Source organism: Scyliorhinus torazame, chromosome 7 (assembly GCF_047496885.1).
Source record: "Scyliorhinus torazame isolate Kashiwa2021f chromosome 7, sScyTor2.1, whole genome shotgun sequence".
NCBI lineage: Eukaryota > Metazoa > Chordata > Chondrichthyes > Carcharhiniformes > Scyliorhinidae > Scyliorhinus > Scyliorhinus torazame.
This window is the reverse complement of record NC_092713.1, coordinates 305,843,877-305,863,471: the sequence shown is the minus strand read 5'-3', so window position 1 is coordinate 305,863,471 and position 19,595 is coordinate 305,843,877. Positions and strand designations below refer to the sequence as shown.

Sequence of the window (19,595 nt, the reverse complement as noted above, 5' to 3'; positions counted from 1 at the left end):
TTTCTGGGTTGAAGTTACTTTCAGTCTCAAGGTGTCAGTCTGCGTAATGTCCATCCTTAAAGAGCAAATACAATGGGCATTGGCCTAGCAGACTTGGTTCTCATGTGAAGTAAACTGCCCCAGCAATTAGCAACCACTGGTCACAACTTTGACCCCAACCAAATCTGAATAAAGCAATTTGTACACTTAACACAATCTCTGTTACTGGTGTGCCCCCTATTGGCAACACCTCTAAAGTCCAGCCTGACTCGGATAGCACAGAGACATTGCCCACCCAATATTATTGCTTGACATTATCTTCGTAATAGCAGTGACAGCAGAGGGAAGAGAAGTGACCAAATACAAGACTTTCAAGATTATGGAAGGTTCAGTAGGATAAACGTAGATGTTTCCACTTGTTGAGAAGTCCAGGAGGTCAGATATTGGTGACGGTGTTGCCATCAGATATCCCTTGATTGTCTCCTCAGGGTCACAAGTTTTTACCATGTGCCTGAAGAGGCCGACTCTCGACCCGTCTTTTAGGATGTGAGGCAGGAAGTCCGGTGAGGTATTGGACGCGCAGGTAGGGATTGTTTAATTTCCTTTCCTACTTTGCCACAATTTTGCTTCATCATTGAAGTGTTTGGACGCAAAGCGTGACCCAGGTTGATGGATAAATTGTCGCCATTTAGAATGCTTTGTAGCAAACTCCTCCTGGTCATTAATGTCAACGCTGCCGTGCTTCAAGGAGGACTTCAGAGTGACTTTGACACATTTTCTATGTCCTGCCCTGGAACGTTGGCCAGCTGAGAGTTGGGAAAACAGGACCTGGTAGGAGGAGGCATTTTCCAGCTATCAGGACTTGTGTCCTGTCCATTGAAGTTGATTTGTGGGAGTTTGACTGAGCTCTAAGGGAGCTGACTTCAGGAATGACATTATTGTTTGTTTGAGCTCCTCCCATTGAATCCGAAGGCTCCAGTGCAGGCATTGCTGATGGGGTTTCTCTTGTGCTCTATGTGTCATTGATGCAACGAAACATGGAAAATAGGAGTAGGACTTTTGGCCTTTCAAGCCTGCTCCGCCATTTAATATGGTCATAGCTGATCCTCTACCCCAGTGCCATACTCCTGCACTCTTTCTGTACCCCTTTTAAAAAAAATAAACATTTTATTGAGGTATTTTTGGTATAGTGACAACAATAAAATAAACAATATACATGAAACCATAAACATGGTGCAAAAGCCATTTACCTCTCGTACAGGTCCCTCCCTTATTAACCCCCTACTCTAATCTAAACTACTCCTCCCCGCCCTCCCCGTCTGCTGACGATTAATTTCCCGCAAAGTCAACCAACGGTTGCCACCTCCGGGCGAACCCTAACAGTGACCCTCTCAGGGTGAACTTGATTTTCTCCAAACAGAGAAAGCTAGCCATGTCCGATAGCCAGGTCTCCGACTTCGGGAGCTTTGAGTCCCTCCATGCTAATAGTATCCGTCTCCGGGCTACCAGGGGAGCAAAGGCCAGAACGTCTGCCTCTTTCTCCTCCTGGATTCCCGGGTCTTCTGACACCCCGAAAATCGCCACCTCTGGACTCGGTGCCACCCTTGTTTTTAACACCGTGGACATGACATCTGCAAACCCCTGCCAGAATCCCCGAAGCTTCGGGCATGCCCAGAACATGTGGACATGGTTCGCTGGTCCTCCCACACATTTTGCTAACCTGTCCTCCACCCCAAAGAATCTGCTCATCCGGGCGACTGTCTCTCTATATCCCTAGACACCATTAGAGTCAGGAAATCTATCTATATATTTGATAACTTTGCACCCAAAACCGATTTTTGTTATTTCTTTAAAAAGTGAGTCTCCATAGAACCTCTACAGTGCAGAAGGAGGTCATTCGGCCCATCGGGTCCGTTCTAACCCTTTGAAAGAGCACCCCACCCACTCCCCCGCCATATCCCCCGCAAACCCAAATAACCTGCACATCTTTGGACTGTGGGAGGATACTGGAGCACCCAGATGAAACCCACACAGACACAGGGAGAACGTGCACAGATAGCGACCCAAACCGGGAATCGAACCTGGGACCCTGATGCTGTGAAGCAACAGTGCTCACCACTGTGCTACCGTCCCGCCCTTGCCATCCCATATCTTGAAAATGAGGGAAAAAATGTACTTATCTCAACAGCAAGAAGTCCAGTAACACTTTTGGTATTTAAAAAAATAAAAGGTTTACTAACAAGAAGAAAAGAAAACTTAAGCACACAAGATTACAGTTAAAATTAGATTCACAAAACATTCCCCCCAAAAAAGACTCCCTACTTAGTCAGACCCACATCTTCGAGGCATCACTCCATTTTCAATGTTTAACTATAAAAATCCAGTAATATTACCCAGTGCAAAGCTGCTGTTTCTTTAATAAAGTATACCACATGACCTCTCAAACCAACTTCCACTCTGCTGTGGAAATCGAAGAAACCATCAGAAAGAATACTGCCTTTTTCAGATCAAAACTTTACTGGCTCGACTGACCAGCTGATTCAAACTGCACTTTCTCCCAGCCCAGTGTTGTTCCTAAGAGATCTTAACTCACGGTCAATTCCTACACCCTCTACAATAAGTATAAAATACGTTTCTCCTCTTTTCACCTCAGGTTCCATTTCTCTCACACCTCTTTCAAACCTGTCCAAATATAATCTTTCATATTCCTATTTTTTCATTTCATTTCCTTTGTATCTGTTCTCAGGTAAATAAAATGCAATGACACCTATTGTAGTTGCTTTTGACCGGCGCAGGCCCGATGGGCTGAAGGGCCTTTTCTGTGCTGTAGACCTCTCTGCCTCTATGTAATGTTGCGTCTTCTGTTTACCCATGGAACAAAAATGGTTCATGTCACTTCTGACATCCCAAGATTTTCAAATGAACTCTCAACGTATCTAAACATGCAAATGTTAGATCCAGCCTATTTACTTGCACCTCAAACCCACCATGGTATCTCATTACAAATCCACCAACCTAGCAACTCTATTCTTTAAACCTCCCAGACAACCTGACTCTAGTAATCCTATTTAATGAAATCATTTACACACACACACACACCGGCTCAGACATACAGAATAACACAGGCTTGAGGATGAAGATTGTTGCTGAGGTATACAGGTATGAGAAAACATAGAAAGCAGGAGGAGTTGGCGGCATGGTAGCACAGTGGTTAGCGCTGCTGCTTCACAGCTCCAAGGTCGCAGGTTCGATTCCCGGCTTGGGTCACTGTCTGTGCGGCGTCTGCATGTTCTCACCGTGTCTGCGTGGGTTTCCTCCGGGTGCTCCCGTTTCCTCCCACAAGTCCCGAAAGACGTGCTGTTAGGTAATTTGGACATTCTGAATTCTCCCTCTGTGTACCCGAACAGGTGCCGGAGTGTAGCGACTAGGGGCTTTTCACAGTAACTTCATTGCAGCGTTAATGTAAGCCTACTCGTGACAATAAAGATAATTATCACTCCTCCAAAATATTTTTAAAATAACAACCATTCTCACGGAAGTTTTAAAAAAGCTGCCATCCACGCATTGACTGGTAGCTCTCAGAGACAGGAAAACTGTCCTTCAGGAGAAAGTGCGGCGGGAAACTACCCTAATGGGGCCGACATCTGTTTAATTGGGACCCCCAAGCGGGCTCCCGAAATAGCTGTGATCAGGGTTCGACCACCAGGGTGAAGGCCCAACACCCTAACCATTAAATTCTGCCATGTGACTCCCTGATTTAAGGGTCACTTGAATATAATATTTTGTGATGTATCTTACATTTCATAGAATCATTGACTTTTGATTGGTCTAAGTTGATCCTTTGAAAGAGATGGCACTGGACTTCCAGCAATAACAGCGACGTATGTTTACATAATCCCTTTAACGTAAGAAAATATCGCAGGACATCTCAAAATGGCCGAGTAAGCTGCTCATGTTTCCAAGATGACATACCATCACCTGTTCAGAGAAATTAGGGTTGGGCAATAATTGCCTGAAACACACACATCACAAGAGTGAATTCAGGGCAGCACGGTAGCATAGTGGTTAGCACAATTGCTTCAGAGCTCCAGGGTCCCAGGTTCGATTCCCGGCTTGGGGCGCTGTCTGTGCGGAATCTGCACGTTCTCCCCGTGTGTGCGTGGGTTTCCTCCGGGTGCTCCGGTTTCCTCCCACAGTCCAAAGATGTGCAGGTTAGGTGGATTGGCCATGATAAATTGCCCTTAGTGTCCAAAATTGCCCTTAGTGTTGGGTGGGGTTACTGGGTTATGGGGATAGGGTGGAGGTGTGGGCTTGGGTAGGGTGCTCTTTCCAAGAGCCGGTGCAGAATCGATGGGCTGAATGGCCTCCTTCTACACTGTAAATTCTATGAATAAAGATCCACTTTTTGCTTGAAGTACATGTCCAATTGCCTTTTGAAAGTTCCTGTGGGATCTGTGTCCACCAACCTTTCATGTATTATATCACATTTTAATACGATTTAAGTCATTCAAGTGTAATATAGTCTGTTAAGGTTATTGATACTATCAATGAAAGGTGTATACATTCCATGAGCTTCTTTCCTCTTCCATTGTATGGCATGTTCATGTTTGAATGGATGAGGCTGAAAGATCCACGGTCACCCTGACACTGCCATCCTGACCTCCAAGGTTATACCAATGCCAGCGAGGCAGGAACTGTAGAGTTACACTCACGCTTTAAGAAGTGGAATGGGGAGAAAGCACATCAAATACAACCTAACAGCCACTGGCCCTTACTGTCGGCAGCACTACCTATTTGTCCCCCACTCCTCTCTATGTAACTAGATAGATAAGGGCATCTTTCAAACAACAGGGAACGCACTAGCATTGGGTAAATGTCAATTTGCCTTTGCTCCTTCTCTTTGTAGGTCATCGTACACAATGGTAGTTAACCTTTTCTTATCTCCCAACAAGCTCGAAGAGTTAGCTATTGGGACATCGGTGTAATCAACACTCTCGGAGCCTCCTCTCACAGTTCTGGTTTCCACTTTATTCCCCAAGTAGGGGCTCGTGTGAATGCAGGAATATTCATTAACCCTTCAGTGGCCAGCTCAGAAACGAATCCAACTGAAGCTGACCCGGTTGCTGAAGGAGGTACAGGATTCAAAACCACAGGCCTGGCTCAGGTAATGCAGCGTTGGCACCCAAGGGGGATCCTCGTGTCCAGTAGGTGTGGGTGAGTCCACCCCCCCCCCCCCGACTCTCTCATATGAATTATGATGGTTCATATAACCCTCCCACTGTATGCCCACCTTCCAATTGGCCGAAAGAAAGGGTGTCATAGCCGTGGAAGGCACAGTCAGGAGACGGACAACCTGCAAATCTTTCCTGATCTCACAGGACTTCCCAAACTACTTAGCTGGTCAACGTACAGTAGCACAGTGGGTAGCACTGTTGCTTCACCGCGCCAAGGATCCGGGTTCGATTCCCGACTTGGGTCACTGTCTATGCGGAGTCTGCACATTCCCCCCGTGTCTGCGTGGGTTTCCTCCGGGTGCTCCGGTTTCCTCCCACAAGTCCCGAAAGACGTGCTTGTTAGGTGAATTGGACATTCTGAATTCTCCCTCCGTGTACCCGAACAGGCGCCGGAGTGTGGTGACGAGGGGATTTTCACAGTAACTTCATTGCAGTGTTAGTGTAAGCCTACTTGTCACACCAATGAAGATTATTGTTATTTTTACAATGTGTTCTGAAGTGTAGCTGCTGTTGTAACATGGGAAGTAGGGCAACCAATTTACACAAAGCAAGATCCCTCAAACAGAAACATGATACGGGCCTCAGTTTAACATCTCATCATTTCCAACAGTGCAGCACTCCCTCAGTACTGACCCTCTGACAGTGCAGCACTCCCTCAGTACTGACCATCTGACAATGCAGCACTCCCTCAGTACTGACCCTCTGACAATGCAGCACTCCCTCAGTACTGACCCTCTGACAGTGCAGCACTCCCTCAGTACTGACCCTCTGACAGTGCAGCACTCCCTCAGTACTGACCCTCTGACAGTGCAGCACACCCTCAGTACTGACCCTGTGACAGTGCAGCACTCCCTCAGTATTGACCTTCTGACAGTGCAGCACTCCCTCAGTACTGAACCTCTGGCAGTGCGGCACTCCCTCAGTACTGACCCTCTGACAGTGCAGCTCTCACTCAGTACTGACCCTCTGACAGTGCGGCATTCCCTCAGTACTGACCCTCTGACAGTGCAGCACTCCCTCAGTACTGACTCTCTGACAGTGCAGCACTCCCTCAGTACTGATCCTCTGACAGTGCAGCACTCCCTCAGTACTGACCCTCTGACAGTGCAGCTCTCACTCAGTACTGACCCTCTGACAGTGCAGCACTCCCTCAGTACTGACCCTCCGACAGTGCAGCACACCCTCAGTACTGACCCTGTGACAGTGCAGCACTCCCTCAGTATTGACCTTCTGACAGTGCAGCACTCCCTCAGTACTGATCCTCTGACAGTGCAGCACTCCCTCAGTACTGACCCTCTGACAGTGCAGCTCTCACTCAGTACTGACCCTCTGACAGTGCAGCACACCCTCAGTACTGACCCTCTGACAGTGCAGCTCTCACTCAGTACTGACCCTCTGACAGTGCAGCACTCCCTCAGTACTGACCCTCTGACAGTGCAGTACTCCCTCAGTACTGACCATCTGACAATGCAGCACTCCCTCAGTACTGACCCTCTGACAATGCAGCACTCCCTCAGTACTGACCCTCTGACAGTGCAGCACTCCCTCAGTACTGACCCTCTGACAGTGCAGCACTCCCTCAGTACTGACCCTCTGACAGTGCAGCACACCCTCAGTACTGACCCTGTGACAGTGCAGCACTCCCTCAGTATTGACCTTCTGACAGTGCAGCACTCCCTCAGTACTGATCCTCTGACAGTGCAGCACTCCCTCAGTACTGACCCTCTGACAGTGCAGCTCTCACTCAGTACTGACCCTCTGACAGTGCAGCACTCCCTCAGTACTGACCCTCCGACAGTGCGGCATTCCCTCAGTACTGACCCTCCGACAGTGCGGCATTCCCTCAGTATTACCTTTAAACTGGATTTTAAGCTTAGATCTCTGGAGTAGGATTCAACCCCAGACTTTTGTAAAAGCTTTGAGAAAGTGGTTTATGTAACGATAGCCAGCCTGTGATTTTCTACAAAGAGGCCTAAGAATTATCGGTCTCTTGACTAAGGTGAAAGTGCACAGCACTGCCAAATTTGACAAATTAATTAGCAGGATAACAGAAAAGCTGGATTTTCAGGAGTAATTTTCTTCTCAGGATTGGGCATTGCTGGCAAGCTTGATATTCATTGTCCATTTCCAATTGCCCTGAGGTAGTGGTAGCGCGCTGTCACTCAGCAATAGTAGTGGTCTGATCCAAATGAGTGGCTTTTTAAACCACTTTGTTACATATTCAAACAGTCCTTCAAGTATTCGGGATGTGTGCAGTTAAAAAAAATTACACTCGGCTTGTAAGAGTCATGAGGGTTCCCCCCTCTGAGGGAGGTGAGGAGAGGGATAGGGAAGGAGTTTCTATGCTGAGGGCCCAGACAGCTGAAGGTCCGGCCATCAGTGATGGAGGAATGCAAGTCTGGGGTACGCAAGTGTCCAGTCTTGGGGAGTTGGAGCACTGACTGAATCAGGTGACAGAGGGTAGTGAGGGCCAAAGGTTATGGAGCGATTTGAACACGAGACTGAGTGTTTTAAAGGTGAGGTCATGTTGAGCTGGACGCCAATGTAAGTCAATGGCGGGGGATGGGGCAGGGGACAAATTAGGACAGGAACTGCAGAGATTCTGAGGAGCTCCTATTTGTGGAGCATGGAAGATGGGAGGTCAATCAGAAATAGTGAGACCAAGAGGTAATAGGTGAGGGTTTCAGCAGCCAATGTGCTGAGGCAGGGGTGGGGGTCAGGTGACGTTCCAGAGGTAGAAGGTCGAGTGTCCTGGTGACGGAGGTGGAAGTGGTCAGGAGCTCATCTCAGAGCAGAACGACCACACCACCTCAACTGGGTATGAATTACTGGAGGCAGTATTGAGGGCAGCTGGGGGGGGCGGAGGGGTGGGGAGGGTGGGGGGGGGGGGGGGGGGGGGGCGGGTGCCGGCAGATGAGCGAGTTATAGACAAACCAGTCCTGAGCGAGAGAGTCAGGCCGCAGTGGGGAGTGCACAGTCCGGAGCAGGAGGCCAACATGAGAGATGAAGTTCAGTCAGGCAAAAAAAATCAAAGCAATAAAATCTGTGCCAAGATGAAATACAATATACATCCAATAAATTAAACCTATTAGACTCCATCCTGTTAGAGGCTCAGAGTCCAGGATATGTACTGAGATCTGCGGCTTCACTTTGACCGAGACCTCCAGGCCTACCTTGGTTTGAAGGAAGTTCTCTCCGCAGTTAGCCCAGTGCAGATTTTCACACTGAGAATATTTCATGTCAGCTTCATGTGTATTGGGGTGACTGCGGATATGTGGCTACGCAGCCCCACCCCCCACGCACACACACACCCACACACACACCCACACACACACCCACACACATACCCACACACACACCCACACACACCCCCACACACACACCCGCACACACCCACAAACACACACACACACACCCCACACACACACACCCACACACACACCCACACCACACACCCACACCACACACCCACACACACCCACACACACACACCCCCCACACACACACCCACACTCACACCCACACACACACCCGCACACACCCACAAACACACACACACACACCCCCCCCACACACACACACCCACACACACACCCACACACACACCCGCACACACCCACAAACACACACACACACACCCCACACACACCCACACACACCCACACACACACACCCACACTCACACACCCACACACACCCACACACACACCCACACACACCCACACACACACAAACACACACACCCACTCACACACCCACACACACCCACACACACACCCACACCACACACCCACACACACCCACACACACACCCACACACACACCCGCACACACCCACAAACACACACACACACCCCACACACACCCACACCCACACACACCCACACACACACCCACACCACACACCCACACACACCCACACACACACATACACACCCCCACACCCCCCCCCACACACACACACACCCACGCACCCACACACACCCACTCACACACACTCACACACACCCACACACACACCCACACCACACACCCACACACACCCACACACACACCCACACACACACTCACACATACCCACACACACACCCACACGCACACCCCAAACACACACCCACACACACACACCCACACCTCCCCCACACACACACCCACACTCACACACCCACACACACCCACACACACACCCACACCACACACTCACACACACCCACACACACACCCACACACATACACACCCGCACACACCCACACACACACACACACACCCCACACACACCCACACACACACACACCCCCCATGCAGCTGAAGGCTATTGCTATTAGGGAATAGCCAATCATGGTTACGTGAGCACTTCACACAACCCAAGTGGATCCCCGGGGTTGGGCGGGCCATGGAGCATGTGGCAGTCATTGCCCAGCATCCCAATCACACCTTGATGCTTGGCCACTGTGCCTGAACACTGCGGGAGGCAGTACCACACACACAGCAGCCAACGTCCGAACACCCAGGGGATGGGACACAGCTCAGGAGACATGTCCACGGCCGAAGGGTGGGTGGGTTCCACTGAGAGAGGGGGATGTCCAGAGAGATGGGCCAAGGGTTCGGAGGTCGGCCCCATTGAGGAAGAAAGCAGGGGCTGGTTTAGCACAGGGCTAAAGAGCTGGTTTTAAAGCAGACCAAGGCAGGCCAGCAGCACGGTTCAATTCCTTTGCAGCCTCCCCGAACAGGCGCCGGAATGTGGCGACTAGGGGCTTTTCACAGTAACTTCATTTGAAGCCTACTTGTGACAATAAGCGATTTTCATTTTATTTCATTTCAAGTGACAGAGGCATCATACTGGTTGTGCACAAGGGTGTTTAATGTGTCACACAAGTCCCCACTCTCCCGATGGTGCTGCCCCCCCACCTCCCCCAACCCCCACACCACCTCCCCACATCCCAACCTCTCCCCCCCCTCCCCGGTACCCTCAGTGATCCTCAACGTGCTTGCCCTCCTCGCTCTACCACTACGTCTGGGTGTGTCCCGGGGATGCTCATCGGAGGTGGAGGCAGCCAGCTGCTTACCTCGTCCCCCGGCCTTCGGTGCCGCTGGCGGGTGTCCACTGGGGGCTCTGCGGCCGGAGGGCACCGGCTCACCTGTCAGCGGCACACGCACAGCTGTGCCTCTGTCCCGCGTGCCACTCCAGGGACGGGTTAGCACTCAATGCCCCCTCCTCCCGCTCGGTGCCCATTGTGCCCTGGGGTTCACCTTGGGACGGAGAGGCAGCTGGGTTCAAGCCCCGGCCGCCCATGCATCATCTGGCTGTGCCAGCCCTGGCGGCTCCCCATGGTCTGCACCAGCGTGTCGGCACCGTCGGCTATGCCCACCTGCGACTGGGACAAGCTCCGCAGCCATTCCCAACTGCGAGCGGGACATGTCCCACAGAACCCCATCCAGGCTGGCCTGGTACCGGGTCCCCAGCGAGGCGGGGATTCTGTCGAGACCCTCTGCTATGGCCGTCACTGACTGCGTGACGCCTTCGCCACCTTCGCTCATGGTGCCGCGTCAGCACCAGGCTCTCCACCGCGGTTGCTACCCCAGCAGTGACGGCCTGCCCGGCGCCAGGCACTGCCGGCGACATCTCCTGCACCCATCGTGTCTGGAACTCCTCCAAGCGGCTATGGATCTGCTGGGGTGATGCTGCCGTCCCCCTCGGAATGTGCCGGCCAATCCCCTATTGGCTCCATCTGCTCCGGGTACCTCTGTACAACAGGCGCAGCATAAGGCTGGGACCCAGCTGGGTCCTGGGGTCCAGCAGACCTCCAAATCGGGGTGGTGTGTGGCACTGGGAAACTTTGAGCTGCAGGAACTCTAGAGTGGTTAGCACTGTTGCTTCACAGCCAGGGTCCTGGGTTCAATTCCAACCTCGTGTTGCTGTCTGTGCGGAGTCTGCACATCCTCCCCGTGTCTGCGTGGGCTTCCCCCGGGTGCTCCGGTTTCCTCCCACAGTCCAAAGACGTGCAGGTTAAGTGGACTGGCCGTGATAAATTGCCCCTTAGTGTCCGAAATCTTAGGTGGAGTCACTAGGTTATGGGGATCGGGTGGTGGCCTGACCCTAGGTAAGGTGCCCTTTCAGAGGGTCGGTGCAGACCCGATGGGCCGAATGGCCTCCTTCTGCACTGTAAATTCTATGAACTTCTATTCTATTCTAGGGAGAACCCCACTCCCAACCCACCCACCCCCTTTCCCTGGTCACATTTCAGCCTTTGCAAGGACCCCTGCCTGCTGACTGGATAATTCTAGTCAGCGCAGGACATGGGCCTTAATTGGCCCCTCGATTGGCTCAAGCGAGCAGGCAATTGATTCACTCTTGACCCAGCTTCCTGGAAAATAGCTTGGAGGCGGGATCATTCCCGGGAACTGGTACGTGGGCCAATGGTGGGGAATTCCGGACATGCCTGGCTCTGTTCTCACCACCGGAACTGATTAAAAATTCAGTCCAATAATTCTCCTGAAAGTGACCTGGTTGATCATCGTGGGTTGAGAAAGAAAATAGCTGTTTTCAGAGGGGACATGGTTCAATGTAATGCACTGTTTTACAGTGTCACCTCGTCAGAGGACAGGGGATTGTATTCACTGGCAAGCTCAAACACTAACTCTCCCTCAACATATTTAACAATAGGATTTTCAATTCACAATCAGATCATGGGCCCTATATATTTACAATTGTTGACAAAATATGTGTAGCAAATGATGAGAAAACTTCAACTAAACAGAACATCAGGCAGATTCACACAAACTATTCCCCATTGCTGCTTCATCTGTCGAGGTTTCTTTCTCCCCAACAGTTTAAAGACCGACAGAGTTGATTACTCCAATGTTCGCCTGCCTTTAACTCATCCTAACCTCTGCTGCCCATGTCGTAGCTCACGCCAAGTCCCATTCCCACATCACACACCGGGCTTGTAGATTTCCATTGCCTCCTCATTTGACAACGCCTCAGTTTTAAGATCCTCATCATTGTTTAAACATCCCACCAAAGCCTCCTCGTGCATTCCCTCTGCCTGTAGTCTGCTCCAGCTTCAGCCCTCCAAGACCACGATACGTCCCCACTCTGGCCTCTTGCACATCTCCCATTTTAATTGTTCCGCCATTGACGGCCGTGCCTGTCAGCTACCTGGGCCCTAAGCTTCGGAATTTCCGTCCCAAAATTCTCTGCCTCTCTCTACCCCTCTCTCCTCCTTTGGGGCGCTTCTAAAAACCTACCCTTTGGCTATGGTTTGTGATCACCTGTCCTAATATCTCCTTATGTGAGTTGGAATCAAATATGTCTGTAATTTCCGCTGCGAAACACCCCTTGGGACATTTTACAATGTTAAAGGTGCTATATAAATGCAACTCGCTGTAAAACGATCAGTTAACTGCACTGCGAATTGTAAAACACAAGCTGACAGCTTAAAGATGTGCAGATACTGGTGGATTGAGGAGCTCCCTGTGGGGGAGAGCGGGGTCTCTGGGATACAGCCATGTTTGAGGTTCACAGGACCGGTGTGTGCGGAGCCTGCTCCAATACACAAGAGCGAGTGGGTGGGACCGTCCGAATACCAGAAGCAACGTTGACAAGTCTCGAGGATTTTTCCAAAGGGTTTTTACGAGGCTTTAGCGAAGGGGCCTCAGAAACAAAATGATGTCAACAGTCCGCTAAGACGGAATGCTGAGAGACAATATAAACTTTTCTTCTTCGAAACACACACAGCTGTGTAGGGGTCATCTTGCCTTCTGCACAAACAGTGTTAATCACGGGCCCGTATATCAAACACTGAACGAAGCTGCTCACTGTCGCCAGGTACCCACTCTCAAATCTGAAGCTTCTCCTCCCGAAGAGGTATCTCATTTTAATTCAGAAGTTTTGATCGAAGAACTTCAGTGGTGGAGACAACATTTGGTTGCATTTACACCGCTCCTCTAACAGAGGAATGTAACCAGAAAAGGACATCAGGACGGGCGACCAGAAAGCTTGGTCAAAGGGGAAGGTTTTAAGAAAAGTCTTTAAAGGAAAGGGCGAGAGGCAGGCAGGGTTGGGGTAGGAAAGTCAAAGCTTCGGGCCGAGGCAGCTGAAGGCTCAATCTTCAGCGATTTAAAATCAGGGACATGAAAGAATCAGGGAGCGCAGCGATCTCGGAGGGTCTTGACATTGGATACGTTTAGAGAGTTGGCGAGGGTCAGATGGAAAACAGCCTTGAGAATTTTAACACCCGTAGCATCATAAGGCGTAGGAGCAGAAGTCGGCCATTCAGCCCATCGAGTATGCTCTGCCATTCAATGATCTGATTTGATAATCCTCAACTCCACCTTCATGCCCTAATCCCCTTAAGCCTTATTTCAATTAAAAATCTGCCCACTCGGCCTTGAACATATTTAACAATCCAGCCTCTACAGCTCTGCGGTAAAGAATTCCACAGATTCACTCCCCTCTGAGAGAAATTCCTCCTCATCTAAATAGGTAACCCCTCACTCTGAGATGATACTCTCTGGTCCTAGACTCCCACAAGAGGAACCAGCCACATCCTCTCAGCATCTCCCCTGCCAAACCCCCTGAGAATCCGATATGTCTCAATAAGGTCGCCTCTCATTCTTCTAAACTCCAATGAGGACAGGCCCAACCTACTCAACCCCCTCCTCATAAGAAAATCCCTCCATATCTGGAATCAGTCCCTCTCTGGACAGCCTCCAACGCCAGTATATCTTTCCTTAGCTAAGGGGACCAAAACTGTTCACAGTATTCCAGGTGTGGTCTAACTGGTGCCTTGTATAGTTTCAGCAGGACGTCCCTATTTTTATACTCCATTCCCTTTGAAATAAAGGCCAACATTCCATCTGCCTTCCCTATTACCTGCTGATTACCCAATGATCAGATCTGTAATTGCCCCCCTGTTAAATTTTTAATTTGATTGTTGATCTAAATTTTGGATTTTAGAGGACGAAAACATGCACAGCGCTGAGAAATGCCATTCAGTCCAATGAGCTAAGGTTGCTACTAGCTCTTTTACCAGTTCTAGCCCTATTTCCCTACGGAATCATTGAAACGGGTTCAATTATTTGAGCAGTGATAGAACAGAGGATGAGAGTGTAACAAATTCTCTGTGCGGGGAGACCAAACCTATTGTCCTTGAATATAAGATATATATAATAAATCTAATAAGAGATTGAGGACTAACCCCTTGACCCAGAGAGTGGCGGGAATGTAGAAGCCACTACCACAAGACCTTGTTGAGGTGAATAGCATTGATACAGTTAAGGGAAGGTTGGATCAATACATGAGGGAGAAAGGAATAGAAGGTTACATTGACGGGATGAGGTGAAGAGAGGTGGGGGAGGTGAAGCGCCGTTACGGAGTGGTTGGGCTGAATGGAAGTTCTCGGTGGTGGAAGGACTATCCAATCAGTGAGAGGCAAAGCCCCAGTCGGTTGCACTCTTCCCAGTGAGTCAGGTTCGGGGTTCAAGCCCCACCCCAGGACCCGAGCCCAAAATCAAGGCTGGATCTCCAGTGCAGTACTGAGGGAGAACTGCACTGTTGGAGATGCTGCCTTTTTGCGCGGGATATTAAACTACGGCCCCATCTGCCTGCTCGGGTGGAGGTAGGAGATCCCAAAGCACCATGTGAAATAAGGGCAAGGGAGTCTACCCGTAGTTTCCCCATTTATCTCTCCGTAAACACCATGAAAAAACCCCAGATTATCTGCGCATTATTGTAGTTTCTGGTTTCTGGCTGAGCAACGCATTAGCAGCTCGTCTCCTACATTACAACAAAGACTCCATTTCAAAAAGCACTTTGTTGGCTGCAAAGCGAATTGTGATTCCCGATTGTTGTGAAATGTTATTTATGACTGTGAGTCTTTCTTACTATTTTGTTTCCCTCCCCACCCAATCGCCTAGTGATCGCTCCCGGAATGGATACCTGGCATTGATTCTTTTCTTTTCATATAAATTGTAATAAAATCGCAATCAATGAGCCTGAATTTCCTCTGATTCTCTGGCGCTTTCTCCTCCGCTGCCGGCATTGAGGAGATCCTAGTCGCTTTCAGCCTGATCCCAGTTGGACCGGGAACTCTCTGGCGGTCGATATATGCTTGTGGCGAGGTCATTACGCCGGAGACGGTGAACTGGCGTAGCGTTTTCAAACTCAACGCCATCTTTATTCCCACTGCCGTAGATTGCGGAGAGGTGCAATACCGGCTGCCAATTCGGCAGCAACACAGTTGAACAAACTGAAGATCACCCCTCACCATCTCGTTAATCTACCTCATGCCCGAAGGAATCGCAATATGAGCTTTCTAACATTTAACTAACACCAGGTGCCGTGGTTCACTGGACTTATCCGGTTACCTGTGCAATAAATTAAACTCTTGAATAATTGTTTGCTGATTTATTTTTCCATTCAGCGGGCTTTCTTTTGTTTTGTCTAGTGAGTGTTTGTAGCGAAGGCGTTGTCGACTAAGGTGAGGCCAGTCGCCAATTAAACGACCCCACGTTTTGAGCTTTGAAAGCTTGTTAGCTGCAAGAGGGGAGGGTTGAGGCATTAGGGGTCTGAGGGTGATCTGGGTTTGAGCATGGGAATGCACAGTGAAAGCTGAGAGAGATTGCGGAGGAGGAGACCTCTCGAGGTTTGAGGGAGGAATAGAGAGAAAACCCAAGGACTCCCGGGCAGGATGCAGTCCACATTCTTGCACCTAATTGTTAGAACCCGCAGGGCTCCGACCAGGTAGGGATAATCCACTAGCCGGGGAGCTTGCAGAATATGAGCTCCCCCGAGGTGGGGGGACCCTTAACTAAGTTCATGTGCCTTTGTATATGCCAGCCAGGCAACGAGTAGAGAAGACCCAGTAGGGAACGACTGGAGCTGAACGTAATAGTTAACGTGTTGAATAAAATACGTTTTTCTCTCCAACCCGGTGTGAAATCCTTTCTTGCAAAACTAATCAACCCCCTCCATCCTGACATTCGTCCATTTTCAAACACTTAATGACCTCTTTCCCCCACCGCAACCTCCTTTGGCTCGAACTCGTTGCTCCACCCAATCATCCAAAATGGAACACGATTGTTGCCATCATAAACCTTCTCTCCCACTAACCCTCATTCTCCTCGCACCCCCCCCCCCCCCCCCCACCCCCCACCTCTGCTACAACACCCAGGGCCTCTGTAATTTTGTGCTAACCTTCTTGATCCTCTTCGCCCTACCTGCGGAGGGAGCCGCTCCTCAACACCTTCTGAAACGCCCTGTTGATGTGCTTTCAATCTCTCAGCACACCGTTCTATTTCAACATTGAGTGGAGGTGACTGCCGATAGCACAGCAGTTCAGCAACAACAGCAACCTGCATTTATATAGCGCACTCAACGGAGCAAACCAACCCGAGGGGCTTCACAGGAGTTCCAATCGGACCTGATTTGCTTTAAACACCTGAGTCACACACCTTAAGCAGCCCTTGGCTCCGATTTTCCGCTGGGTCGAAACCAAACCATCTTTCCGCGCTCCTGTCTTACCTTGAGGGTTCGGCTGAAGGTTGCGTCTCATCCAATCGTAGGGATTCCGCCTCGGGGAGCTGGGCGAGAGCTGGGGCACCATGCTGCTCATGGAGGGCAGCAGGCCAGCTGCCCCCTGGGGCTGCACGGCAGCAAAGTCGGAGGGGCCGAATGCCAGCTGCCCTGGCGGGGAGGTGACAGCAGGGGCACCGGTGCCGTAGCCATGCCAGTCCTCGCGCGATGGGACGTAAGGGGAGCTCCAGGTGCCAGCCGCTTGAGGGTGGTGCGGGTCGGCGCTGATCCCGGAGACATGGTGATGGTAACCGGAAAAGTCGGAATACTGAGGGGGAGGAGGAGGGGGGGCAAAGTTCTGGGGGTTTAGGTTCAAGCTGGGGTGCCGCACAGAATTGGGATACATGCTGCCTTCCTTATCCAGGAGGTAGCTGACGTACATGTTGAGCGAATCCAGCCTGCAGCATGCTGACCGTCCACTTGCCTGCAAAGGGCGGTTTTGGTTTTTGCACACAGCTCGTATCACTCCTCCCTGACACACACACACGGTTTCTCATTAACCATCTCTTACTTAAAACACTCCCTGACGTCACATCTCTCTCTCTTCACAAATTTGCATTGAAAGAATTTTTTTTCACTCCCAGAGATTAGAGACGGAGGACTTCAAACAGAGTAACAAAGGTTAAGGAGGAGGGATCGTCTCTCTGGATCCCCTGTGTCCCTCAATATCAGTGCCAGGTGAAGTCAAAAACAAATACAAGGTTCAGAGAAATTGAGAAAGGTTAGGAAGCAATTGAACAAGTTTATTGAGCTGCTAACTCACCTCCCTCACAATCTTCCGTCTGGTACAAATCCACCTTTCGTTCCAGATCTTGCATATTGAGATAGCAAATCTTCACCAAACATGGCGGCTGTAAGTGTCCCAACCCCGATCAGTCCAATACTCTCCCAGTCAGCCTCTCACCAATAGCCTGTCCTGATCCCCCCATGCCGACACTACAGTTAAGAAAGCCCACCAACGACTACTTTCTCAGAAAACTAAGGAAAGTTGGCATGTCAGCTACGTCTCTCACCAACTTTTACAGATGCACCATTGAAAGCATTCTTTCTGGTTGTATCACAGCCTGGTATGGAGCCTGCTCTGCCCAAGACCGCAGGAAACTACAAAAGGTTGTGAATGTAGCCCAGTCCATCACGCAAACCAGCCTCCCATCCATTGACTCTGTCTATAATTTCCGCTGCATTGGAAAGTCAGCCAGCATAATTAAGGACCCGACGCACCCCGGGCATACTCTCTTCCACCTCCTTCCATCAGGAAAAAGATACAAAAGTTTGAGGTCACGCACCAACCGACTCAAGAACAGCTTCTTCCCTGCCGCCCTCAGACTTTTGAATGGACCTACCTCGTATTAAGTTGATCTTTTCTCTACACCTTAGCTATGACTGCAACATTACATTCTGCAGTCTCTCCTTCCTTCCCTAGGTACAGGAAGAAGTCTTACAACACCAGATTAAAGTCCAACAGATTTGTTTCGAATCACTAGCTTTCGGAGCACTGCTCCTTCCTCAGGTGAGGAACGAGCCTGAGCCTTCCTCACCTGAGGAAGGAGCAGTGCTCCGAAAGCTAGTGATTCAAAACTATACATGACCCTGGTGAGACCACATTTGGAGTATTGTGTGCAGTTCTGGTCACCTCATTAGAGGAAAGATGTGGAAGCATTGGAAAGGGTGCAAAGGAGATTTACCAGGATGCTGCCTGGTTTGCAGGATAGGTCCTGTGAGGAAAGGTTGAGGGAGCTAGGGCTTTTCTCTTTGGAGCGGAGGAGGATGAGAAGTTTAGAGAAGTTTATAAGATAATTAGGGGGATAGATAGAGTGGACGTTCAGAGACAATTCCCTCGGGTGGATGTAGCTGTTACAAGGGGGCATAGCTGTAAGATTCAGGGTGGGAGATATAGGAGGGATGTCCGAGGTAGGTTCTTTGCTCAGAGAGTGGTTAGGGTGTGGAATGGACTGCCTGCTGTGATAGTGGAGTCGGACACGTTAGGAACTTTCAAGCGGTTATTGGATAGGCACATGGAGCACACCAGAATGACAGGGAGTGGGATAGCTTGATCTTGGTTTCGGACAAGGCTCGGCACAACATTGAGGGCCGAAGGGCCTGTTCTATGCTGTACTGTTCTATGTAAACCTGTTGGACTTTAACCTGTTGTTGTAAGACTTCTTTCTGTGCCCACCCCAGTCCAACAACAGCACCTCCACATCATCCCTATATACGGTATGCGTGGTCTGTACAGCATGCAAGACACAATACTTTTCACTGTATACTAATACATGTGACAATAATAAATCAAATAAAATCTTCCACCCTCCTAAACTTCACCTCATCCAAAACCCTGCTGCCCAATGTCTTAACTCGCACCAAGGGCAGGACATTACAGCGCCCTGCCAGGCATGCTATGGGCAGTGGGTGAGTGGGTGGGGGGTAGGCCATCTAAAATAAGTTGGGTAGCTTTTCCCCCCACCTTCCCTCCCACTCCTGAGTTGACTCCCGCACTTTGCGAGGTAGGTCGGTGTCAAAATCACCAGACCCTCTGTCATATTTAAATTAATAATTGAATGCCAATTGGGCTCCTGAGCAAGCATATTAACTGGGACAACGCGTTGCCCATGCCATACTATGGGCGGAGAGATGGGAGTGGGCAGGCCATTTACTTGAGGCCTGTGCTGGGAGGAAAGGGCGGGGGGGGGAACCTCATTTGAGGTGTGGCCTGTGTGGATCGAGCTCCCCCCCACCCCTCACCAGATGTCAGGCCCCCTTCCTTCCTCGCTACCCGCTCTGCAAAATCCAACCCCTTCCCGGTGGC

The 19,595-nt window shown here is 50.2% G+C and overlaps 1 protein-coding gene across 2 annotated transcripts in view; it reads right to left on the bottom strand.

Annotated features, from left to right (window-relative positions):
• The window catches only part of cdx1b (caudal type homeobox 1 b), a 57,205-nt gene extending 39,963 nt beyond the window's left edge, over window positions 1-17,242 (bottom strand). For both annotated transcript variants that reach the window (XM_072512704.1, XM_072512705.1), the window contains exon 1: window positions 16,739-17,242. In XM_072512704.1, the coding sequence (XP_072368805.1) occupies window positions 16,739-17,171 (433 nt within the window). In that variant the 5' untranslated portion in view covers window positions 17,172-17,242. The remainder of the gene's footprint in view (window positions 1-16,738) is intronic.
• Window positions 17,243-19,595: the final 2,353 nt, after the last annotated feature.